Source organism: Merops nubicus, unplaced genomic scaffold (assembly GCF_000691845.1).
Source record: "Merops nubicus isolate BGI_N331 unplaced genomic scaffold, ASM69184v1 scaffold39727, whole genome shotgun sequence".
Lineage (NCBI taxonomy): Eukaryota > Metazoa > Chordata > Aves > Coraciiformes > Meropidae > Merops > Merops nubicus.
In genome coordinates, this window is record NW_008621625.1 from 1 (window position 1) to 26,463 (window position 26,463).

Below are 26,463 nucleotides of genomic sequence, written 5' to 3' on the forward strand. Positions count from 1 at the left end.
GGCGCTGTCTGCCAGCTGCCGGCCCCTGCCTACAGCCGCTTCTCCCCCCTTTGCAGCAGTACGCGCCGTCCGTCTTCGAGAAGTACGCGACCAGCGTTACGGTGGGCAAAAAGGAGGTGACCCTCAACCTGTACGACACCGCAGGTAAGGGGCGGCTCGCTTCCTACCTGCCGTTTTCCCAATCCCAACAGCGTCGGGCTGCGAGAGGCCGGTTCCGTGCGGCTGGCGGGGGCGGAGAAAAAACCAAAGGCAGCCCCTGGGTTTTCTTCATTTCAGATAAATAAGCAGAAACTGCTTTTACCAGTGTAAAATGCCACTCCTGTGAAGGTGCCTGTATTTCTGTTCATGGGCTTTTGCTGTGTCAGCTTAAAGCAGACTGACTCTTGAAGGCTGTAAAGCTGGGCACGGGATGAATTTTGAAATTCTACTGGCATATTTGTAGTGTAACATTGCAGTCAGGACTCCTAAAGGACAAACAAAACAACAACCATCACCTGTTGCATGCATAAATGTGCCTTCCAGAAAAAAAAACCAGGGTCGCTTGTCTCATGGCAGTTTTAGCCATGGACTCATTCATTATCTTAACAACCCAGTTCATTAAGAAAATCACATCAAATAGCAAACATATCTGAAGGTATTAAAACCCTGTTCCCAGATGCAAGGCATAATACAATCAACTGGGAAAATGTTTTAATCTCCTGCCATGTGTGATCGAATAGTGAAGGAGAAAAAGGATGGTTTGTGTGCAAAAAAAAAAGGCCTTAGCAGTAAATGTTATTTGAAAATGCTGGTTGTGTGAGCAGGTTCATTTCAGGAATTTGTGAAATGGTTTCTGTTCAACTTCATTCAAAGCTCCTAGACCCTGTTATTCACCTGCCTTCCTAAACGAACCCTAAAACTGACACGTGCTTCATTCCAGCTCCGTGTAATTCATGTTTCAATTCAAGCCTGTGGAGTTGTTCCAAGTTTACACCAAGACAAATAAGAACCGAATGTAATCCATATTAATGCTTAATATTAGAAAACCACACTTACCTTCTTGCAAACTATACATGACATCATAATAGATAATTTTAAAGTTTTTTAATCTAAAAGTGAATTTTATTGCTAATGTTTACCAGTTTACCTGAGCACCCAATTTGCTAATATATCTTCTTGTGTCCATGTTACTGTTCTTGAGTGCAGTGGTTTGGATAATGTATCTTCTACAGAATGGCAAGGCTTTTGTGTTTAAATCCTAAAGGAACAAAGAAGGGGAGAAGTCTAGTGTGAGCAACCAAAGAGGGATTTCCTTAATACAGTGTGTTGCCACATCAAACTTGTTGAGTTTTTGTTTGTCCACTGTCAGTGCGGAATTTTTGCCTGTTCAACAGCTCTTGATACTTGGCTGGCTCATTTAAAATCAAGCTGCAGCTTCAACTATTTGCCTTTGGAGTTTCTTCCAGGCTTTAAGGAACGTGTGCTGGATCCAGAAGCGGTGGTAGGTAGGGCAAGGTCAGTATTGCAGCACTAAACTCCTGCAAGCCTGACATAAGTGCCCAGCTCCTTGTGTCACGCAGGGAGTTCAGCTCTGTGCAGGCCCTACAGCCACCAGCAGCCTGGGGACTGTTTGCTGAACCTGGTGTTGGTGGCTTATCATGGAATCATAGAATGGTTTGGGTTGAAAAGGACCTTTAAAGGTCATCTTGTCCCTGCAGGGAGCAGGGACATCTGCAACTAGAGCAGGGTGCTCAGAGCCCTCACCAACCTGTCCTAGAGTGTTTCCAGGGATGTGCCATCTGTCACCTCTCTGGGCAACCTGGGCCTGTGTCTCACCACCCTCGTTTAAAAAAATTTCTTCCTTCTATCTAGTCTAAACTCCCCTTTTCTAGTTTAAAACCACCACCCCTTGTCCTGTCACAACAGGCCGCACTAGAAAGTTTGTCCCCCTTTTTACCCTGTTTCCTTGTTCAGACAAGCAGCTTCTGCCACGTGTAGCTCACAGCTATAAATACTGTCTCAGACCAAAGTGCTGCCCCAATGAAACACAGAGTGGGGCACATTTTTGTGCCCTTTAGGGAGTGGAGGTGCCATTGTTACCTGGTCGGCAGAGCTCTTTGCCATGAAGGAGCAGTTGCTTTCCATCTCTCATCAGGAAACCTTGAAACCCAACACGTTTCATCTCCTAAAACAGTGTCATGACCACCAGGCTACAGGTCGTTGGAGGCTGCTGACACTTGTCTCCTCCCTTCCTGCTAAATAGCTTTCACTTTGCATGAGGCATATCAAGATTGTCAGGTGCAAAGAAAGGGAGGATATTGACACCCTGGTTAAGGCATTTGCTTGAGAGGAGAAGTAACCTGAGTTTTGGTTCTGTTTCAAAACTGCTTATATAGTTTTGTGTTACAGATCTGTCATACCCTGTAATTCAAGCAGCCCTTCATCCTCTTTCTGAAGCTGGAAGTTATGCTAGAGGAAGAACTCACTTGAGCACACATTCTACTCCCATCCTTGTTTTAACAGTACGAAACTGATGCAGAATTCCTTAAGGGTTAGACTAGGACTAAGAGTCATGTCTTGTTCTTGGAGTTCAGGCAGTGCAGTAAGAGAAGAGCAAGGGGAGTGTCCAGTTCAGGAGACAAGAGAGCTCCTGTCCCTCTGCCATGGGAGATGAGTTTTGGGACTGGTGTTTCACTGTGTTGACTTGCTCCTGGCGTGTCGTGCAGCAGCAGCTCATTCAATTCCTCTCAGCTGGGTGACGGTGCTCTGGGGTGGGTGTACAGCAGCAACTGCAGCTTAAAGAGGAGTCTAAAACATAAAACCACTGTACTCCCAGGAAGAAGTTGAACAGTGTGTTGTATTGGTCATATTTTATGAATCCTCTTCTGACTTACTGAACTGCTTGTCTCGGTCTTGCTCTTCTCTAAAATCCTAAGACAGCTTCATGCTTCTCAGTCTGAAAGGCTCACAAATCATTCAGCTTATCAGAAAAATCATTTAAATGGAATCAAAAGGATGTAAAACCATTTGTGAGGTGAAAGACTTCAGCTAAGGACCATGTAGCAGCATAGGGAAGGAGAAGACAAGGCTGTTCTTCTAAAAAGTGTCACTGGATCTTCATGATGCCCCCACTGCAGAAAGGACTTTGATATTTTTAGGAACTTGCTAAGAGTGACACTAAATAGAGCTGCATGTACTTCAGCATCAGGGGAAGGTAAAGGACAGGTTCAGCTCTGTGGGCTGTTTAAAGTTAGAAGGATTCTTTGTATTGTCAGGTCCTCTGCAGCTTGAGACTTTGAGCTTGTCCTGCTTACTGAAGAAGGACACAAACAAAGTAGCTAGGAATCAAGCATTGCAAGCTACAAAAGCTATGGGTAACAAATGAAGAACTTTGGTAACAAAGAACTTTGGTAACAAATTGTTAGTCTAAAATATGCTACAATTTTTGGTGATACTTTTGTACTACATTACTCTGGGTAGCTCATCAGAGAGACTCCTGGTGTTGCAGGAAGCCAGTGGTGTACATACGCAACGCCCGGGGCTTTGTAACTCCACTTGTCTCATCTGCAAACAGAATTGCAGCTGCTTCTTCCCCTACAAGTTTCTGTTTCTTGCTGTGCTCCACAGAGGCAAAGGCACCGAGAGCTAAATTAACCCTGTAATTTTCTACACACCAAGGGAGCAATGTTGATGCTTTAGCTGCAGTTCAGACACGAGGTTCCATTTTTGACACCGTTCAGCACAGGACTTTCTCAGCCCAAAGAGAAGAGCTCTGCTGGGCTGGGGAAGGCTGGGGAGGAAGTAATGCCTCATCATTGTGGTGCTCGCTCTGACTGGCAGGAAGCACACACGAAGCCTCCAGGGGGGTTTTCAGGGCTGTAATGACATGCACAGCCTTAAGAGAAATTTTAAAAGCTGGTATATGCAAGAGTAATTTTTCATACTTTAAAAGGGAAGGTGTACCTAAGGAAAATAAAAAAAACACCCCAACTTTAATTAAAAAGTGTGCCCTCCCTGCCCCTAAGTGCCCTCTTCTACTGATTTTATTCTGGACAAGGATGTGTATTTCCCAGTTTTTTTTTTTTACATGGAGTAGTGAAAAACCAGAGCTGAGAAGATAACAAGGGTGGTATTCCCATGGAGCCTGCGGAGTAACAAGTTAAAGAGACCTGGGGGTGTGTGTGTGCCTGTGGGGCTCACCCCCACATGGCTCCATGGCAGTCCCAAACCACCAGAGTGAAATGTTACAGACAACAGGCAGGAAGTGGTGGCTGGCCTGGCCTGAGCAGGAGATGACATTCTTCCTTGCCCACTGGTGGCTGGTGGTGATGGATGGGGCTGTGGGACATCAGGACACCACAAACTGGCAGGCTCCTGGGCTGGCAAGTCTTGGCTCCATCATTTATCCCCTCCTGCCAATGGTGCTGAGCTCCTTTACAGCCTGAGCACCACGCAGCCTGGCACTTTGTTGGTGCTGAAGGGGTTAGGAAGAGCACACAGAGGTGTACGTGCACATAAGACCGAGAGCTGTGGTTTCACTTCTTCCCTCATCCATCACCTGAGGTCCCACCCCACCACAGGGCCTGGCTGCAGGGATGTGGGTTATGCAGCATGTCACAGAGGCATGAAGGAGTGTGAGCTGTGCAAATAATGAGCAGATTGTAGGGGAATTCAGCTGGACGGATGTTTGTCTTTATAAAAACCCCCGAACAGGGTCTCTGATGGTACAGTGAGTGAATTGAGGAAGGCAGAAGAGTCACAGCTGTGCTCACATGTAGGCATCTATTTAACCAGCTCTTCCACAGCATGGTTTTTGTTAATTGGGGGAAGAAAATAGCTACCTGTGCTTGAGGAAGCACACCTGGGGGTTCTGCATACACATTCACTTACTGCTTAGGTTCAGCCCCGTTCCTTCATTTTAAAACTCTTCCAGCAGAAGACCTAAATCTGTGCCAAATTAGTTCTGACCACAGACCGAGCAGCTTTACAGAGAAAAAGTCTCCAAGGCCCTTTCTTGCATTTCATCAGCAGCATTTAAGGATGGAGGTGAAAGGGATTGTTTTCAGTGAGAGATGTTGATGTTCAGGCACAGCTTGAGCTGGGTCCTGTTACATCCTCAGCAGCTGAAGAGCTGCACCCGAGCTCTTAAATCACTTCCTCTCCTTCCAAGCGAGGGCTGCAATCACCCCACCACAATACAAGTGAAGCAATTACCTTCTAACCTGCCTGCTGTGGTCTCTGTGCTATTCCTGAAAATCCAGATATGCACAGAGCCACACTTCACACAGCAGCACTTATTTTCTCAGTTTGCTGAGAGAAAAACCATAGCTGCGTGGCTGGTTTGGAAGATGAAGGTGCAGTTCTGAGGCACATCTATAGTTTTTGACTTGCACTGGAGCGTATTTGTATCAATTCACAGAAGACACCTCTTCTGTTAGTCCAGCCAGAATAGAAATTTAGCTGTATGTTCTGATTCCAAGCAAACAAACACATTTCTTCCCAGGGGACAGCCCTGTCTGCCTCAAATTGCCAGCAATAACTTGGAGGACGTTTTGATCTTACAAGATACGTTGGTAGATGCTCAGAAGCATGAACTTGAACGGGGTAAATCATACACAGCACATAACACTAGAGGAAGTTAGGAGGGAAAAAAAAATGTGTTTGGCACCTGATGCATTTAATACATTTAAAGGATTATTTCAGCAACAAAATGTTAAATTGGTTGCAAACAAGTATGTGGATTTGGGGGAATAAGAAGGGCTAAACAGTACAGTCTTTGCACTGAATATTTATACAACATGTGTAATTTTGTCAATTATCTATTATTTCTGGATTAAACCTTGAGGGATCAAACCTCCTTTGTTCTGCATGTTGCTCATGGAGCATGCTGCTCTTCTGGGAGCTCAAATACAGAACGTTCCAAACCTAAGGTTCCCATTTTACAAACATCTTGGGCAAACTGAGTAACAACTTATCCAGCAGGGACTGTCTTGTAATAACCTGTATCTCAATCCATCAGTTAAATTAAGGAAGGGAACAAAGTATTGTAGAATTATTTCCCTTCTGGTATCTCTGATTCCTCAGACTGCAGCTGGAGTCAAGCATGCTGGCTGGAGTGATGAGCACATGAATGGGACCCAGCCAGGTGCCAGGGCAGCAGTAACTGGTATAAAGTTGGGGCACGCTGCAATCTTCACCATCCTTTCATCTGAAATACCAAGACAGAGATTGGAGCTGTGCGACCTCCCTGTGCAGCAGTTCCTGAGCTGTGTGTATGTTGTGGGGGTCGAGGGAAGGAATGGCACTCCCAGATCTTGTTTTGGAAATTTAGCATGTCCCAGAGACATACCCAATTCCAGGGGCAGCATTTGGGTGTAGAATAGAGCTTCTACAAACTGCTTCATCACCATTTCTTCCTTGTTAAGTCTCTGAAAAAAACTCAAATGAAAAAAGATTAGGCTTTTTTTGCCCCGAGCTGCCAACTATATCTGGTAATTACTGCCTGCTTGAACTCAGCCTCTCCAAGCAAGACTCCTTCCGACCCCAGCACGGTGATTGCTGCTAAGTCATAATACAGCAAGAGCAAGTACAATAAGTACAGGTCTGAAGCAAATCATCCTCCTCTTGTCAGATCACGTGCTAGAATACCCTTAATCAGCAGTATGACGAATTCCCTGCTTTTCCAGAATTCAGCAGCATCCCTGTGATCTGCTGCACAGTCCTGCTTCAGAGAGCAGTGAAGCCTGGCTCACGTCTTGTGGAGCCAGGCGTGTGCTGCAGTGGTGGGGAAGGCACAGTGTGCTCACTGCCACGGCCCCTCAGCTCCCTGGGCTGGGAAAAGCCAGTCTGCCACGGGGATTTTTCCTCCAGCATTGACATCTAGCAAGCAGGGTGTAATTTCTCACAGCATCACATGTGCCAGTGTATCGGGGCGCGGCCGAACCGCAGAGGTTTTCATCGGTAACTGTCAAAGTCCTCTTGCTGATTTTGCTTGTGAGAAGCAACTTGGCAACTGGTGATTCCAACTGCTTCCAAGCAATGAGCAATTGGACAAAGCAGGCTTTTTATTAAAGCTTGCCCAGGACATGGTTTATATTTTAAAGCATCAGTTTTGTCAGTAAAGAGGAACCTCCTGCATTTAAGGGAGGAAATTTTATACATATGGAAGCCTTGCACTCTGTGCAATTCTACAGTACTACTGTTCTTGATCTCAGATATGTGCCTTTACATATTCCCATCCTTAAGGACAGAGATTTCCTTTTCCCAAGACATTCCCTGTGTTTCAGGGCAGGAGGACTACGATCGGCTACGGCCCCTTTCTTACCAGAACACAAACGTGGTGCTCATTTGCTACGACGTCACGAACCCCACTAGCTATGATAACGTAGCAGCTAAGGTAAGAGCCCCTCATAACTGCTTCAACCTTTAAAATTAATTACATACGCCCAATAGGTGACAGGATGTCACATTAAAATAGCTGATGCATTTAGTGTTCTGTACCCTGGGCACAGATCACTCATCCTGCACTCAGCTGCAGCCACGGAACGTTGGCCTGGAGCTCACCTCTCCATGGCCCTGGGGTTCACTCTGCTGTACACTAAAAACACCCAACAGCAGCAGTGAAATCACTGCTTTATCTGTAGCAATGTCACACGGCCAGTGGTGCACACAAGCATTTTAGATCCAAGTCTACTTCCATCACGTGAGTATTTAATTACAGGGGAGAGATGTAAGCAACCACTTGTCTGGACCAGGATTCCTGTAACCTTCCAAAGTAGAAGTTAACAGTTCCTGCACAGAGCACCAGCAAAACAAAGCAAGACTTGGTCCAAATTCTGCTTTTGAATATGACTTTAGAGGAGCTCTTCTGAATTTAAACAGATGTTAAAGAAGAGCTTTGGCACAGCAACAAATACCACGTAGGTTTTTATAGAGCAGCTGACCTTGGGTAGGACCTTTAAATGCTTCTGTATTGTAAACAGTGCACTTTGGGCCCCGACCAGCAGATTAACAACTCCCCAAACTCTAAAATTGCAGCACACATTAAACGCTGGTTCTGTTCCTTGGCTTCACTGTTTTGTTTTCTGTTTAAAAAACCAACCCAAAGGGCAGATGTTGACGTTTTGTCTTTGCACCCCCAGTGGTACCCCGAGGTGCATCACTTCTGCCGGGGCGTGCCCGTGGTGCTGATCGGCTGCAAGACCGACCTGCGGAAGGACAGGGAGCAGCTGCGCAAGCTCAGGGCCTGCAGGCAGGAGCCCATCACCTACAGCCAGGTGGGTGCCAGTGCACGGAGAGTGCTGTCCTCTCTGCCAGGGATCAGCACACTTACCTCAGCGGCGTCGCTCCTCACAAGTACAATGAGAGATGCTCCAAAATTAGGTGATCACAGTGTCCAGATGAAGAAATTACTGAGTGAGTCAGCACTGCCAGGGGGGTCTGGAAGTCCTTGGACTTTGGAGAGTGTTTTGCGTACCTTGGGGTGTCTGAAAGGACACTGCTGGCTACATCTTCTAGGCTAGTTACATCTCATTCTTGTTTCACAAGCTGGGTTATTGCTGTTACAAATTTATAAAGCCTTGACAAGTTTGTTGGGCACCCTTCATAATTTTTATTAGCATTCATTGCTCCCATCACTAGTACTTTGATCAGGATTGTGATAAAGACTGGAGATGCTGGGATACATACACATTACAGGATTAAATACTGACAGTTCTGGAAAAAAAAATGTGTTTTGCAAGCACTGTTTAAAAATAAATCTTTTCAAGGACAATAGCAAAAACATCTGCAAGGCTTCTCTAACATAAGAGACCTTTCTTTAAATTTTCTAAAGTCATCTTAAAAAGTATCTGCATATTATCAAATATTTTCAGTTTTAAGTCTTAAAAAGCAGTGTGACCTGCAATTAGTCTTGGAACACCAGTACAGCTGTCCTAGATACAATGATGGAACAGCTTGTCCCATGTCACACGAGACCTTTCTGCTCTGGTCTCCTGTTTTTTTTTGATTGTGTGTGTTTTGTTTTGTTTTCCCCTCCAAACTACAAAGCTATCCTTCTCCTCTCATATCAGCTTTCAAACTGTTTGACACACAAGTGCAGGGAACAAGGTTAAGTGCACCAAGACCTTGAATGAGTCACTGCTTTTTTTAAACAGCATGAAAAGAAACTGCAACTGCATCACTGCTAAACCACTCTGGGGCTTTTATTAGCTTGTCTTCCTTAGGCACAAGATGAGATGCCCGTCCTGTTGCTTTGTGAGCAGCTACAGATTGTCCCTCATTTGCATTAATAACTCCCTTCACCACCCTCACGTGAAGCTCAGGGCAAGAAACAGACACTTTTGGTGAGTCTGCTGAGTCCTCACACAACTAAATTCCAGGGCCCCCATGATGTACAGACTGTGTCTCCCGTGTGAGCCCCCCACTAGTTTTTCTCCCCTTAAGTGCACACTACCTCAGTCTGTCACAGCTGATGGCATCTCCAGGCATGCGACCTGATGCTTCCAATGCCAGGCACAGAGGAGATGAACAGTATCTGCCAGCACTGCAGCTTGCAAACCACTAGAAGGAGACAAGCTTGGCTTAAATATGCTGAGGAAAATCCCCCTATAGAATCCTGAGTGCTCAAGTAACCCCACCCCCAGGGCCTATAATGAATACATACAACATTTATAAGCTGTGGGTCGCAGACCTGGAATTACACTCCAAGGCTCACAGGCATTCAAAACTGGGGGCTGACTCCACAGTGGCAATAAAAGGATCACAAGCAAAGTAAGAAGTCACCATGGTCTGCCTGTAGTGATTTCCCACAGCCAGGACTGCATGCAGGCGTTTTAGACTCTGCTCTGTTCCCAGTGCATGTGTTTGGGAGAGGCCAAGATGTGCAGGCACCTATTTGTGTAGACGAGGATTTGGGCTGAACTCTTGTGATGCTCCAAAGCAAAAGCCAGAGTTTGCATGTGCACCAGCAAAACGAGGTCCCATAGCTCCTGATTCTGCTCTTGCATGTGACATTCATTACTAAAGGTGATATCATGTAGCACTTAAGGTCAGGCCTGATAAAATACTGCTGTGTAGACATCTTATCCTCCTTTCTTTTAAAGATATTTAATACAGAGAATATTTTTACACTCTCAGCAGTGTGCATCTTAAGAGTCTCTAATGCACTGAACTGTTAATGCAGGCTCTAGATGAGCATAGTGAGAAAAAGTTTAGTTTATTTAACAGTGCCTCAGTTCACTGCCAATGCCACTTAATGCTCTAGCACCATACTCAGAGGCAGCATCTATCTTCCTGACCTCATGATATGAAGATATACAAAATTATTCTCTTTCCCATCTCACCTTCCTTCTCCCACCCCCATCCTTCCCCTTCTCCCACGGGGTTTACATCTTTTCTTACCTTCTGTTCTTTCCAGGGTGAAGAGGCTTGTCAGCAGATTCAGGCAGAGGTTTATCTGGAGTGCTCAGCAAAATGTCGTGAAAACATAGAGAACGTTTTTAAAGAGGCAACAACCATTGCCCTGAGTGCCATGAAAAGAGCCAGGCGCCAAAGGAAACGGACTGTTTGCTCTGTGCTATGACCTGGGCTGCAGGAGAGCACTGGCTGCAGGAGAGCCAGTGTCTGAACAGTTTTAAACTGTTTAAAAACAGTTTAACCCCAAAGACGTTTTTTAAATTTCATCACGTTTGTATTCCTAGAACAATTTTTATTATAAAGATTTAATTTCTAGTATTTTTGCACTTTTGTTGCACTGCTCTCACGAGGTTTTCCAAGCTCTTTATGAAGGTTACTGATGCTGTGTGGCTTTGTCCATCTCTCTGTTGCTCCTAACTGCAGATGACCACCAGTCAGGCCTTGGACTCACCATTTAAATTGCAATGAACAGCAACGGCTACTATGTGACTTAATTAGTGGGATTTTTCTGTCCTGCAAAGTAATTGTGGCATGCTATACTTAAAATTTACTGCCTAAGAGAAGTGATGTCAGAGCAACTTATCAGGCACCTTTGAAGAGACAGCAATGAAGCTCTGTCTTAATGCTGTCCAGTTAATATACTTAGTGGCAGTGGTATGAGTGAGCCTCAAGCTGCCTGCAGAGCACCCACCACTGCCCCTGGACCACCAGCCAGCTTTGCAGAGCTGCACCTTCAGAGGTCTCCTTGCAAGGCCTGCTGCTGCAATGGAAAGTGGCATTTATCAATGGAAAATGCATCTGCTGCTCCAATTCAAAAGTGGAATGTCATGGAAAATACTTCCTTTGCAGAACTCAAAGCTAGAAGTAATCCAAGCAGCTACTCTGTGTAGTGTAAAGTCAGTTTTACAATAAATTTATATAGCTTTTTTTTTTTTTATGATTCTATTTGGAACAAGGTGCCCAGGGAAGTGGTGGAGTCACCATCCCTGGAGGGGTTCAAAAAAATATGTAGATATGGCACTTCAGGACATAGTTTAGTGGTCATGGTAGTGCTGGCTTGACTGTTGGACTTGATGATCTTAGAGATCTTTTCCAACCCTTATGATTCTATGATTTAATACATGACAGATGCAAATATTGGTATATGTTAGGGGAAATACTTTACTCCTGTTCATTAACTGATTAAATCATCTCTACTGTTATAAATTAAGAGTCTTCCCTATTGTGATGGTATCAGTTGTCTGTTGAAGGATGAGGGATGCTCCCACTGCTCAAGCTGGTACATGTGCATCAAATCTCCAGGTGCTTTTGCACATCCCATGCAGTGAGATTTCAGGAGCAATCCCTAGTTTGTAACCTGTGAGGGGGAAGGAGGTTCCTGCAGTACAGGTGTGGCTGAAAAGCTTCCTGTATAAAGCAAAGTACAGCTCATCCAAAGGGAGAAGATGCAGGACTTGCACGATGGGAATAAGACACAGCTTTTTGCCAAAAACTTTAGGCAGTGCATGCCAAGAGTCTACTATTAGACACATTGCACATATAGCCTGGTAACTGTACATCATGCAGATTTCACACAACTTTCTCTTCTGCTGGCTATGTGACTGCCTGGTAAAATACTCTGGTTTGGAGCAAGCCATCATTATTATTTTACATGTAAGGTAAAGACCTTGATCCTTTAAATATTTTTTTTTCCCTTTCTTCCTCTAACTTGTTTTAAGGTTTGTGAATCCCTACAAGCTTAAAATGGAAAATTAAAATAAGTGCAAGTTTGTGCACATTTGACTACAGAAGCACCTTGAGTTGTGCAGCCCTTTCTCTGCAAGGCACCGTGTCAGTGAAAGACACAGAAGTACCCATCACCTCACCCAGTATGGAACTGAAACACCAACGTGCAGGAAGTTACCACATTTACTCTCAGCTCCACGGTGAGAACCTTTCTTGCTTTTTTCATCTGAGTTTCTCATGCTGCAGAACTCAACTTCCTCACCACGTGCAGAGCTCCCCACCCGTGGAGAACCAGGTCCTGAACTCAGATCCAGCAGGCTGCAGCATCGCTCTCAAAATAAAACAATTTACATTTCATAAATGGAGAGTTCAAAGGATTAAAAACAAACCCTCACAATGTTTGCAAAAGTCAAGTTAACAGAGCAAAATATAGCCCAGCTAGCATGAAAGTTGTTCAAAATATGCAAACCACAATTTATTGTTCACGCCCACAGGACAGTGACAGTGTGAAGGCAATTTTGCCAGCCTTGCAGCAACAGAAAGACTGAGGAAACCATTCAAGTCCATAGTGCAGGTGTATTCCTCAGGAGCACACTTATGGGGAGAAGAACATGGTTTTCAGATCCCCTCTGCCAAAGCTCTGCTTTCAGAGCACTCTGCCAATCTGGGCTTTGGGCTCAAGCAAAGGAAGCCTTCACCCTCACGGCCGGTGGAATGCTGCTGCCTGAAGCCACTCACAAAATCACAGCTGGCCTTAGGAGGCACTGACATCACAGCACCCAAAACAGGGTTCTTTGAATGAGCGAGTTGAAGTTCAAGCAGCAGAGGAGTTAAGCAGGATGGCAAGTCAGTATCTGTCCTCTGTCATCCTCCCAAACAGGAGTTTACATTCTCTTAAGGATTGGTAGCAGTGCTGAGCCTGTCCTCCCCTTTCCAGAAGGGCACTGGCAGCAAAAAAAATACTGAAAACAGAAACCGAAGTGCAACTGCACTTACTGCCACTGATCAAGGCCTTTTTAAGGAAAAGCAGAGTCTTGAAAAGCCAACCTGAAGGCCAATGTATTTGTTATTAAAAAGGGGCTGAAACAGCTGCATGTTTAATGATTTATTTCAGACGTTTTCCAGGCCTGCACAGATGACCTGGTCTCCCTGGAAGAGGGCTAGCAGACTTCCCTGCCATTTAAAAACTGCTTTTGCTTGCTTATTTTTGTTTTCAAAAAAGGATTTCTCTTCTTTAAATAGCTTTTTAAAAGTGTGTATATAGCAGCAGTATGGTACAAAGATGAGCAATATTTTCTTTTCACAGTACACACAGGTTAGTATTGCCACTGAAAATATGACTTAAATAAATGCCTTTAAAAACAGCTTTCGGTCCCTATTACTGACCAGCCTGGAGTGTTCATAAACCTTTGTAAATCCAATACCCAGAATTTAAATAAATGTTAAATATCATTCCAGAATTGGAATTACAGTAGATCCCACATCTTCCCAATACTGGCGCTTTGCCAGGCAGGTGCATGCTGCTCTATATACAGAAAAAAAAAACCCAAAGCAAACATGTTTTGTATTAAATATACATAAATAGCAGGACTGTGGACTGCAGAGCCATGCTTGCATTAATACTGAGTCTGTGCTGGCAGAGTCCTTTTCCTTTGCCAAACACAGGGGTGGACGAGTCCCTCCGAGCCCGCCCGTGGTGTAGCTGGGGTTTTGCAGGGTCCATCCCAAACGCTGGGCCTGCTGCAGGCAGAGGGGCAGCAGCCAGCACACCAGCTTCACAACTTCTTCACTTTGTCTTTGTTTTTCTGGAGCTTAGTGTGCACCACTTTGAGAGTAGTGAGGAAGTTCCCGAGGAAGAGCAGCAGAAACGTGAAAGCCAACACAAAAACCTGAATGGGGAGAAAGGGGGGAAAAAGGGTGAGAGGTGTGGGTACTGCTCTGGCCAGATTTAAACAAGCTCTAATGGGGCTTGCTTAGGATCCACCAGCATGGAGATCTAAGGAGAGAAGATCACAGCCAAACAGAAATGCAGCTGTGTGGGTTAACAGGAAGTGTATTTTTATCATGATTGTTTAAGCAGCATTTCCTACTTTTTAATATTACAACATGGGGTATATTCAACACTGCTGGACTCTACCAGACAGTAAAACCAAACCCTTAAATTCAGTCTAAAGGACTGAAGTCCTGCTACGAGCACGTTCATCGAAGAGCAGTGGCACAGGCGTGGGTGAATGACACGTTTCTGTGGGAAGGTGTGTTCCTCCTGAGCACACAAGTTACAGCAGGATCTGACCCAAATAAAGACCATCATATCATCAGCACCACTGCACGAGGGGTGTGCTCCAGTCTGGATCAACAGGAGCAATCCTGGCTGGAACAATGGATAGACACCTCTGATGGGTGGCAGCAACTACGAAAACAAGTGGAAGGATCCCTGAAAGTGGGGCAATAAAGTGGATAATCTGTTTTCAAAGTGATTCACTCCCATAATTTTTTGTCATCACATTTTTGTATGTGTAACCCATGGATCAGCCATAAAGAACTGCCAGCAACTCAGCTAAGTATCTGTATGCATGCACAACAAGGGAGACATGCACCCACATGTGTTTTCTTCCCCCTACACACTCTGCCTTTCAGTTTGTGCAGCCACCCGAGGGTGCAAGTTCCCCACAGCAACTCACGTTTATTTTAAGTTCTCTTATATAGGCTCTTTGCCACGTCATCTGAGATATTTAGATGGGGTCAGATGCCCAAATACGTTTAACAATGTGGTTAAACACCTCCTCCCCCCCTGCTCTGTGCTTTTTCTGGGCAGAACCACCACCCACCTGCCATTCTTTGCACTCCTTGTGCCTTGACAATCCAAAAAGCGTGATTGCATTATAGAGCTGCCAGAACTAGAGGGAGAAAAAGCAATTTCATTATGAGTGAAAAAAGAACCTTAGAAACATTTGCCATGGGTGTGTGTGATCCAAAGCACCTTTCCACAGTGCTGCAGCCCCAGCAGCAGACCCTCCCAGGCCCTGCACCACAGAGGGAAGAATGGGACTGCCCAACTTACGTGCCCAAAGAACAGAAAGGGAAGGAGAAATGTCAGCCCCCGCCACATCCAGGACTGAAATCCTTCTGGAAACAGAAGAGGCAAGAGAGTGAGCAGAGAAGAGTCAGGACCAGAACTGCAGCTCTCCCCATACAGGCTATTCCCACCCTGCTCCACAATAACCAATCAATTTAAAATACCATAGAATGGTTTGGGTTGAAGGGAACTTTCAAGGTCACCCCATCCAACCCCCCTGCAGGGAGCAGGGACATCTGCAGCTAGAGCAGGGTGCTCAGAGCCCCAGCCAACCCCACCATGGTTCCAGGGATGGGACACAGACCACCTCTTTGGGCAGCCTGGGCCAGGAGCTCACCACCCTCATTGTAAAAGATTTCTTCCTCCTCTCTAGACTAAATCTGCCTCTTTTAGTTTAAAAGCATCACCCCTTCCTCCTGTCACAACAGGCCCTGCTAAAAAAAAAAAAATAAGACTTGAAGATGTGGTCATGGAAGGATGATGAAGATGAGGGTGATCAGAACTTCCACCTTAAGAGCTGACAGAGATCAGAGCCCTCTGCTCCTGACCCCCAGGACCCAAGAAGGGGCACAAAAGCCTTGCTTCCCTTCCTGCCTTGGGACACAGGCAGCAGGGCAGGCGGGTGGCAGCTCTGCAAAGCTCACTCCTGGAAGGGCACACAGCCCTCTCCCTGCACCTAAAACCCATGCAAAACCTTGGCAAACCAAGTATTGCAGGAGACCTCACCTACTGTAAGGTCCAAGTGGTTTCTCTCCCCCAAAGCACGGAGTCTGTAAAGGCAGCCCCTTTGATAATAATACTGTAGGAACTGAACACAGCCTGGAAAAGGAGAGGTAAAACTTAAGTGCATTGGCTAGGCAGAAGTATGATAAACATAGCAAGCTATTTTAATCATGTTTAATCCAAGAGCATCTAATTTTTATGTTTGTACATTAGGTATCTTTATATTCCTACAGTTTAATAGTCCATTATTTAGCAAGCAGAAGTGCTTTCTTCTAAGCACATTGAGATACAAAACTATTTAATCCCATGAATTAGCAAGATATACTCACTCTGAAATATTGAAAATGCTAAAAATTGACTGCGAAACATTTGATACATGAGTCCATCTGGCCTGAAAGCAAAATACAAGAGAGGTCCATTTGTTTGATAAAAAGCACACGGTGCCATTCCCCATGCCTGTGCCCTTCCCCACCAAGCCAGATCCCACTGGCAAATGAAGCAAGCATTACTAAAAGCAAGCAAGCATAATTAAAAACCTCTGCAGTGGTTGTGCTCCTTATCCTAAGGGTAGTTCAGTATAGACAGACATCAGGGGACCTTCTGCTCCAGCCACTCAACCATCCCCTTACAGATTCAGGAGTAGAAACATTTGTTGGTTTAAAGCAATATTTGATTATTAACTAATCAGCTCATGATCACTGGCTGTGCAGGGGCCATTTGGGGTGTGCATCTCTGCACTGTGTGACCAGCACCAGCACCTGTGGGAAGGTAACATGTATTTTGCCTTTATACTCTGTAATTGGGGTTCAATAAAGGCACCAAACAGGTGCATTTTTGATGCCCTCCCTCTAAAGCAGTGTGGCTGCTGCTACACAAAGACAGAAAATGGGAGACTGGCAGAGATTTTGCTACCACCAGCACAACCATAGCTCAGCATTTGGGTTTCTTTTAAGCCAACAATGTCCATTAAAACTTGCAGTGTCGTATTTATCACTGAAAACATCTACAAAACTTAGAACAAATATGAAGTGTGGTGCTTTGCCATGTGCCTGTGTGGCCACACTGCCATGGTCACACTGGATTTAAATGTTCAGCTGATGCAAATACTTTAAAACAGGTTTGAAAGCAAACTCACCATGTTAACATTACTCCAGACAGGAATGTAGAGACATAGTGATGAGACACCCACCAGCCTTTGATCCTGAACAGAAAAAAATAGGCCAGTTAAAACAAACATGGATTTTAGCATAGTAAGTCTGGCATTAAGGACAAAAAATGATCCTGCCTTTGGGGAGAAGGGGCAAGGAACAAAACAGATGGCCCAGCTTGAGCAAAACAGGTGCTGTGGAACACTGTCCTGGCAATATGGGTTAGCTGGGAGCATGAGTCCATGGCCACTGGATGGGGGCTCAGCACCAAGGCACATCTCATGAGCTCTCCAGCACAGTGAGAAGCAGCAGTCCTGGCAGCACAAGGTGCCATGGTGACTAATGACACAAAAGTTGCAGCCCACACACCCTTTCTTTTTTCTGTGCCATGCAAATCAGTGATGTTTCAGAGTCCTTCCTCTAAAGTGCTGTTTCTTTCAGACACAAACACAGCAGAAAGCTCAGAAAATTACACTGAAGTGAGCAAAAACTGTAGAAAGGCAGAGTCAAGAAGTGAAGAGCTGCCCCAGGAACAGTGCTGCTTTGGAAGCTAAGCCAACACGATGGGTTCATTTGGGACATTTCCAGCCAAAGGTGTGTGGCCCCTAACACAAGACAGCACCTGAGTTGCTGGGGCCAATCTTTGTGGATACAGCCAGCCCAGGCTCAGAGGTTTCTCTGAGGGCCTCAGGCAAGCAACTTGACATCCTCATACTTTGATGTCTTTGTCTCTGCCTCCACTGATTCCCTCTCTCTGGAAAGCACCACAAAAGAAGACCTCACACCTGCAGCAGCCCTGAGGACAACTGTGCTTGCAGAAGAGATTTCCTCATCCCTGCTGCCCATGGTCCACACAGGGAACTGTGTCCTCAAACAGCATCCAGAAATCAGCCCATTTTTAAGATTTTTGCCCCTAGGCAAAGCAGGAAGGCCTCAGTTTTCCCACCACACATGCCACACTGGTGCCCACCTCCAGGCACAAACCCTCTCTGGCATTGGGAGTAGGAACCACGAGTATCCAGCCAGCAATGCCAAGACAGGACTTCCAGAAACACTCCCTCCCAACCTCACTTTGAGGAGATCATGGAAGCCATTGCCTTCAGAGAAGGAAGTGAATGGCTGAAATAAGGAGCCATGAGCTGCTCCCAGCTGATCAGCAGATACTGCTACTTGACCAGGACACCACTGTGCTAACACACATGCTTGTCCACCACTGCACAAGCACAAGGGTGTGTAAAAGGGCTCTGTGCAGCATTCAGAGCAAGAACACATGGGGAAAGCTGGACTAGCACAATGTTGGCTGCTCAAAAGGTGGCAAATGAGACAAATAGGAAGCTCTATTAATTAACCCAACAGGGAGCTGCAAACTTGCAGCAGCCAGTCACCCAGCAGCAAATGGACACAGGGGAAGAGAGACAGTGACTGCTGTGGTCTCCCTGTGCCAGCCTCTCTGGATGATGACAGCTGGAGACATGCAGCCACCAAGTTGTTGCTAAGGTCTAACACCAGACTCCAGGTTGCACACAAGTACAGATTCAAGCACCTTCCCAACCCAGACCCAAAGGAGATACTTCAAGAGGGATTCGCCAGCAGGACCTCACCACCCTGCCTCAGGATACCCCTACTGAGGGTGCCAGAAAGAAATAAGGGCTTGGAGTAAGGATCATCTTTCAGTTAACTTCTCCCAGGGTTTTACTCGTGTTCCCAGCTCTTCATGCAGTTACCCCCTCAGTACCAACTTTCCCTCAATGTGACTAATTCAGTCACACACTTCATGAGAAGCAGCAGAGATGTGCAGGGCAGTCATGAAAACCACAGGGCAGTCAGTACACCTTGGGTTGGTCCTTTCACCAAAAACACACACACACGTATGCCCCAAACCTTATCTACAACCAACCCAAAGCTACCAAAAACATCTCCCACACTTTGGACCAAGAGCTTATGGGCTTTCAGAAACTGCACTTTCTCCTCTCTCCCCAAACCTCAGGTGGCCACATCTGCCCTTAGAAGTGAACAGGGACAGGGATGGAGACAGAGAGGCATCGGCGTCTCACATTTGCTGGGCTTCAGCACCAAGCTGAATCCCTTTTTATTGCTTGGTTTAGTTTTGAGGACATTTCATGCTTTACAGATAGCTTTGCAGGTGGCACAGTACCTTGATCCATTGCTAATGAGGATGCTCTCCCGTATCGTCAGCGTGCAGTAATACCACACTAACAGAAAGTTAAACACTTCATCTGTCACCCTGTCAAATAGAAAACAAAAAAAAATCCTCTTAATTATAAAGACACATTCAAAAAAATCCACTTTTTTCCCCCCTTCCCTTGGGTGAGTGAAAAACCTGCCCAAGTGAGGGACAGCTACAAAGCCCCAGCCCTGAACATCTCTAACCCAGGTACAGGACCAGACTGGCAGCACCACTGGGCTCAGAGTCCTTTTCTCTGGGAAGTGCCCCGTGAGAGAACACTGCAGCCCCTGAGCTGATCAGCAGGTATGCAGAGATGACATTAATTCCTTCTGAAGGAGAGAAAGCGCCGTGGAAGCAGCGGATGATCCAATTTAGAGGAGCATTTAGAGAGGCATTTCCAGGCTAATTCAATGAGGAGATTCCAGGAGATCTACATAAATCCAATCAACTAAAAGAGCAGAAGAGCATTACACTCCGTGAGGGGAAAAAAAGACAAAAACCAAACAACTTTATTTTGCCCTCTCTAAACCCCTGAAGCCAAGAAGATTTGGGGCAGCCTCTGTATGTGGCAGCATCACACCCTGGCACAATCCTGCATTCACCCAGACCCAGGGACTTCCATGGAAGTGCCTGGCTCCAACACCTTCCTGATTTTTAAGCCAAACTAAATAGTGGAAGCTTGTTGGTGCTTAGATATTTTATCATGACCTAGAGATAATGCTTCAGGTCTGATAATTTAATGCAAATTCTCTCCTGTTGTGTTTGCAGCCCCAGAGCTGCAGCTGGGACAAGGAGGACTGGGACATCTCTCAGTTACAAGAGACTCCAAAAACAGTTTAAGGAAAAAGCAAGTAGCTAAAATACAGGTCCTGCCAATTCTGAAGAAGAGGGGCAAAAGCTGCCCTGCTGTCCAGCTACTCAAAACCTAAGTACTGCCAGAGCCCATCTCACCATCCTTAGCAGAAGAGAACAGTTAGCTCAAAGGTAGCATGTTTTTATTCAAAATACTGGATTCAAAGTCAAAATGCAGACTTACCTGTAGTGGAGAATAAACCTGCAGGTGACAGCCCCAAGTAACAAGATTATTGTCAGATAAAGTTTGAATTTTTCATACTCATCCTTGTAGGCAAACCTGGAAGGAAACAGCTACTAGTTATGGACATAAAGAGGTGTTTTATCAGAACATAGCTTCACTTTTGAAATCAGACACAAACCCACATGCCAAGCCTGAAGACATGAGTTTTAGCTTGAAACATTTAGAAAACCAGCAAAGGCCATGTTCTGCCTGCAGGGTGCATCTGGGCTGCATGGCCATTACAATGCAAGACAACTCAATGCCTTAAGTCCATAAGAGCTGGTTTCTGAGTTGGCATGGTAAGATAACCTAAAAAAATTTCCATTTTCTGGAGCACTGTATGCCTAGAAGTAACAATACCATTTTACACTGCAAACTCCTCTGCCCTGACCCCCTGACAATTAAGGCAACAGGCTGGGCTTAAAAAGCAAATGGACAGAACCCATCAGAGTTCATGAAGCATTAGCTTGTCGTCCTATCAGTGCAACTTGCTCACTCTCAACAGTTCATCATCTATCAGATCCAAGAGAAACCCATCCCCCTCTCTGGGCTTTAGCCCATGGCTGGCCCCAGAGAAACCCAAATTCACACACATGGAAACATTCACTTACTTTGCTTGGTTACTCAGGAGAGTTACATTCACATTTCCCAGCACCAGATTTAAGTACAGGCTGGAAGACAAAAACCAAGAGTGGACCATGTAAGTTGTTTTTATTTGAACATGGCAGAATGACCCAAATTGGAGCTGAAGAGACCAGCATATCTAAACCCCACATTTGCTGTAGGCTTTTAATTAGGGCAAACTGCAGAGAGAGACTATAGAATAGGACTTAAATATGGGAAGACTGGTCAGCACTTCCAAGAAGTTAAAGAAAAGGTTTATTTTTCTTGTCCCTCTTCTGCACTACAGTCTAAGCAACCCCACTTGAAGCAAAGCATAAATTTTGAGTCATCTGAAAACACTAAGAAAAAAAAAAAAGACTAAATTCTTGTACTGATTTAATCTTTAAATTATTAGCAGAGGAAAAACATCAGTGTGAAACAGTGAATTGCAGGACCTCTTGCCAATGCAGGGTTACTTTTATGTTAACAAGAGAACCTGTGCTGCCTACATGCAGTACATCTACATACAGCTACTGAATCCTGTGTACAATTGACACATCAACTCAGCAAGAGATCTGTGACTCATCCAGTTTCACATGTATTTCTTCAACACACACATCATCCTTTGGGAACAACACTGTTGTGAGCATTTCAAAGACCAGCTCTCCCAAGCACACACTCCCCAGTGAACCACATACCCATTCTTCTTTGGCAGGTAGGCTTCCATGTCAAAGAAGGCATTTTGCCTCTCCTTGATTTGGGTGCTGATCTCCTGAAGGAGAGCAAACTCTTCAGGACTCGCTCTGGACTTGCACCTGCAAGAACACAGAAACACAATATTCCTATTCACATTTTTAGCTCCTTTTTACTTGAAGGAAAAACAAAGTTGTCAAAAAAAATCCATGTTGTTAAAAAGCTAACTGCACAAGCTGGTGCCTTTGCACACTTTGCTCCCATATTCCTGCAGCACCATTTGCCTCACCATGGTTTGGTTTCAGTGCCTGGTTTATGCTGCTGTAGTAGATTTCAACCAAGTGGTTTATAAATCAGATTCTCTTTTCTTCTCAGCTCAATGAAGGGATCCCATCCTGCTTCCCTAGCAGAGCACTTGGGGAATACTGTGCTTCTTTTCAGGAGCTCCTTTCACTTGAGGAACTTTGTCCATGGTTTCAGGCATTGACCTTGCAGAGGCTGCCAGGCATGACAGATTTTGGGCTTTAACAAAACACATAGCTGATGATTTACTGATAAACTTCAGTTTTAGCAATTAATGTAAAACAGAGCAGAGCACAGCAGTGTTAGCAACCCGTGCTGTCAGAGGAGGTGCTTTCAGACCTGCACACAAGCAGTTTAGCCCATGGCTTCCAGGGATGAGCCAAGCAGCCAGAGACAGTTCTCCCCTGTAAATCCACCCAGGAGCAAGTTACACCTTCAGGTTCAAGGACAGATGCTGCTCCTCCAGCACAGCTTACGGAGCAAATCTTTGCTCACCCAGCAAAACACAGAGACCAAAAGCTGAATGGTCCTGCAGTGTACAACATGTACTGCAAGGATGCAAACCCATGCAGACTTCCTCAGAGATCTTCTTTATTTACAGGACTCCTTCCCTCATGGGGTTATGAACATTCTTCCTGGCTGTGATAGATGGAGGTGGCTCAAGAGTAATATGGAGCAAACTAAGCACCATAACAAAGACTGCATATTAAAAGGCTAAAAGTACAAATGTTTCAGCCCTTTAGGAGGGAGAAACATCCCACCCCCACCCCCTCCACCCCCCAGGTCTCCCAGTACCGCTGCAGGCTGTGCTTCAGATCCCTCAGTGTCTTCTTCTGCCGCTGTATGGAGCTGCTGCAGGCTGTCTGCAAGCTGGTGACTTCTTCCAGTTTCTGCCTGTAAACTTTGTGCGTTTCCTGCAGCAGAAAAGGAGATGATTGGCAGGAAGAACCCTGTTAGGTTACACACTGCATTTGGTCCTCACCTCTGAAGGAGGCGAGCCAAACCTTGGGTTTTTGTGAGGGAAAAGGCACCCATGCAAACAACCGAGGAGGCAGCAATGTCCACCCAGCACAGCTCAAACGGACATTAACAAAGTTCCTCCAAAACAAAGAGCAACCTCTGCTCTCTCTCATTTTCTCTAACAAGCTTTCCCACTCTGGAGCTCCTCATTCCTGCCCCACCCTGTAAGAAGCCCTAATCCTCCATTTGATCCCTATCTGTCTCCATCAAATGGGTGGCTAAATTGCAGAGCAGGAACTCGATTTCACAACCAGATTAAATCTGGGGGGGAAAAAAAGAAGACAAAGACCCAGAGGAAAAAAAAACACAAAACTAGCCACACACCAATTGCCTGGGGGTTTAGATCCTTCCTGGCCACCACTGCTATCTCAACCCCATGTATGTTCAAGCAGCCTACATAAAAGTTTAATCCACTCCCCTCTTTGTGGCATTAGATGCTCCCTGAGATGAACTTCTCGCTCACTGATCCTCTGAAGCCCTCACTTAGTGTTTGACTGGCCACAATGAGGATGCAGTAACCAGCTACAATCCCACTGAGGTGCCTCTGCTCTCACAGTCTTCCCTCTGCTTGAGACTAAACATGCTTTCCCCCCCTCTCCAATGGCTTCACCACCCTTAAGGGTCCCAGGAGACCTCCAGAAGAGCTAACTGGATGCCAAGCAATGCCCTCTGGCAAATTTTAAGATCTATAATAACTTTGAAAACAGAGTTTGCAGAATTAGCACTGCAGAGAGAAGGCACATGTTCAATGACTATTTGCACAGCTGCTTTATCTACTGGCACATCGACTACAGAAAATTACCCCTGGTTTTCCCAGAGCATAAACATGGTGGTGAAACCACACAAACCATATCTTTGCTTTCCTCCTTGCTAGGACCTGGTTGTCAGCTGTCCATTATTTACAGAAGCAATACAAACCAAGCTCCAGTATCTGACTTAAACACCTTAATAACCAAACTAACCACGTCCAGGCCCCGCAGCTTTCATAATTTCAGAACTGGTTTGGCTTTGCTCAGCCCACGCAGGACTTTGGGGCTCACTGGCTTGCACACTAACTCTTTCTGCTTCTTGTCTTGCAATAGCATCTTTTAAAAGGCTGGTCCAAAGGGTTTAAGAAGCTCTTCGCCAAAAAGTGTTCAAGTATTTCTTGGAAACACAACAGGCGAGTTGAGAGCCCGTAAATTCCACTGCTAGCCAAAAACATCAGGAAAACTACTTCAAAATGACACTGGCATTTAGAAGAATGTGACATTTGCTGGTAGTGAAGTTATTTATTCTCCAAGAGAGGTGACTGCTTACAAAGGGGACCCCCCAGCAGCGCCGGGAGCTCAGCACTGCCTCCCCAGCAACACGTGCTGAAACACAAAGGACCCGGGCACCAGGGGGAGGGGGATTTCTGCCCCAAGCTGAAGAGCTCCCAAGCACAAGGCATCAGAGCTGTTTCTGCACCCAGAGTTGTTTCTAAGCACCGTGGAAACTGTGCTGCCCAATTCTCTGGCAGACTGAGGGCAGGCAGTGGTTCAGCTCAACAGCCCCACGCTGCAGCTGCTTGATGTTTCCTGTAGGTACCTCGAGGTCTGTTTCCTACAGCACTCACAACAGCCCTGCTTGTGGTCAGTGCTTGTGAATCTGCAGGACTCAAACCACATTCACAAGGAGCTCTCACAGAGCTTTTTCTTAATCAAAATCTGGTTTACATGTTCACACACAAGGTTTAAATTAATAAGCTAGGGCAGGGCAACTTGCATTTTCCCACGTCCCTGCCCCAAAACTGCAATGCCTCACAGCCCCAAGCTCTTTCTCAGGCTACTGCTTCAGAGAAGAGATGCTGCCCTGGCAACCTAAACAACAAAAATCCGTGGATGTGGCTGGTTAGAATTGCTTTAAATCCTGGCTGTTCCCCAACCCCATCTCACAAGTGGTGCACACTGCTCTGAGGAGATGCCCAGTGCTACTGCACGGCAGCATCAGCCCCTTCAAAGCCCCAAGTTGGAGCTCCCCAAACACAAGCACAGCCCCAAGTGCCCCATGCCAGCAAGTCAGGGGCAGGATCTATGACCAGAGTCCAAGGTCCTTCTCTGCAGGAGGAGGAAGACACAGCCCCTGACCCAGAACTTAAAACACAATTATAAAATATGAGATGGGGCAGGAGCACAGTGAAACAGAGACCGTTCAGCTCCACAGGGCTGGCACATCTCTCAACACAGAAAAAAATCTGCCCACCATCAATTCTTTTTTCCCCTGCTGGCATTGCACAAGAGACCTTTTTAGTGGGGGGTGACCAAAGTACCTTGCAAAATGCAAACGGAGAGGTCCTTCATAATGTGAGCAGCAGCTCCCACCCAGTCCTGGAGCAGCATTTCCAGCCAGAGATGAGAGCCAGGCCAACCAAAGAAAGGTGCTGAAGAGGGGTGAGGCAGGCAGGGAGGGGGTCAGGCTGCTGCCAGGAAAACCAGGCTCCTCAAGAGCAAGAGGAGTGTCAAGTATGTCCAAAGAGCCATGTGCAAGCACAAGCCTGAGCAGACACCAACTTCAAAGTACTTTCTCCCTAAAAAGGTGTGTTTTCTACCCCAACACATCATGGTTTGACTTGAATCCAGTTTGGGAGCACAGAGTCTCCCTCAGATGCACGTTTAAGCACCACCAGCATCTCACAGAGCTGGAGCAGTGCCATGCTCAGGACCAGAACCACGTTCCCCTCTTCTACAATGCTGCCTTCAGATGCAAACTCTGCTGTGAGCCCTGAAGCTCTCAGATAATGGATGTTATTCCACCTTTTCACCTCCTCAGTACTAACCTCTGGGCAATACTCACGCCACCTGCGGCTGCCACCCCATCACGGAGCATTTCTACTTCCCTTCTACAGGTGAGGAATCTGAGAGAGGGAGGAGTCATTGCCATTTTGCTGTAGTTTAGGTCAGACTTAAGCAGCATGCTCTTGAGGAGGCCAGTCAGCACACACAGCAAAGGAGTGCTCGACAAAACCACACCAGCTGGTGCTCCCCCCAACGCCCAACCACCACCTTTCCTTCTGTTAGCAAGCCTACAACCTGAACTGACTTTTAATTAAGACAATGAGCTAAATCTAGAAATCACACTTTTTTTTTGCAACGTGCATTCTGTTTAACAGCCTAAAAGAGGCTCAAGCCACACAGGGAGAGAGCAGCCGGTCACGTTTTAAAACCTGTTTGAAGATTTAGAGTACTTGTCCAGGAGCAGCATCGATGATACACAGGGAAGGGCAGGCTCCTGAAGGTAAAAGCATTTTGCAGAAACCACTCTCAGCCCCAGCTCCAAAATCGTTCTGCCCCTCAGTGCACTTTTCCGAGATGGAAAAACAGCACTTGGACCCGTCGTATCCCACTGGAGGGAATTAAACTCCATCCAGGTGATGCTGGCAGCACAGACAGTTACCTGCGTTGCTCTTTGTGCCGCGCTAAGGGTGCACAAACCATCAGGTGCCCCTTTCCCAGGCTCGCTCCAGCGGCAGGAACCCCAGCAAGACGTACCCGGG

The 26,463-nt window shown here is 46.0% G+C and overlaps 2 protein-coding genes across 2 annotated transcripts; one reads left to right on the forward strand and one right to left on the reverse strand.

The window, feature by feature from the left end:
* Window positions 1-56: 56 nt before the first annotated feature.
* On the forward strand, window positions 57-10,561 carry RHOF (ras homolog family member F (in filopodia); the record flags this gene model as incomplete). Its single annotated transcript, XM_008944539.1, has 4 exons — window positions 57-144; window positions 7,266-7,375; window positions 8,121-8,255; window positions 10,397-10,561. Coding segments are annotated over 4 exons (498 nt in total), but the record flags the coding sequence as incomplete, so codon positions are not given.
* Window positions 10,562-13,895: 3,334 nt separating this feature from the next.
* TMEM120B (transmembrane protein 120B) lies at window positions 13,896-22,879 on the reverse strand (the record flags this gene model as incomplete). The annotated part of the gene is made up of 11 exons (XM_008944540.1): window positions 13,896-14,009; window positions 14,949-15,017; window positions 15,182-15,246; window positions 15,923-16,015; window positions 16,249-16,310; window positions 17,055-17,120; window positions 19,223-19,312; window positions 20,292-20,387; window positions 20,942-21,001; window positions 21,632-21,748; window positions 22,725-22,879. Coding segments are annotated over 11 exons (987 nt in total), but the record flags the coding sequence as incomplete, so codon positions are not given.
* Between the last annotated feature and the right edge of the window lie 3,584 nt (window positions 22,880-26,463).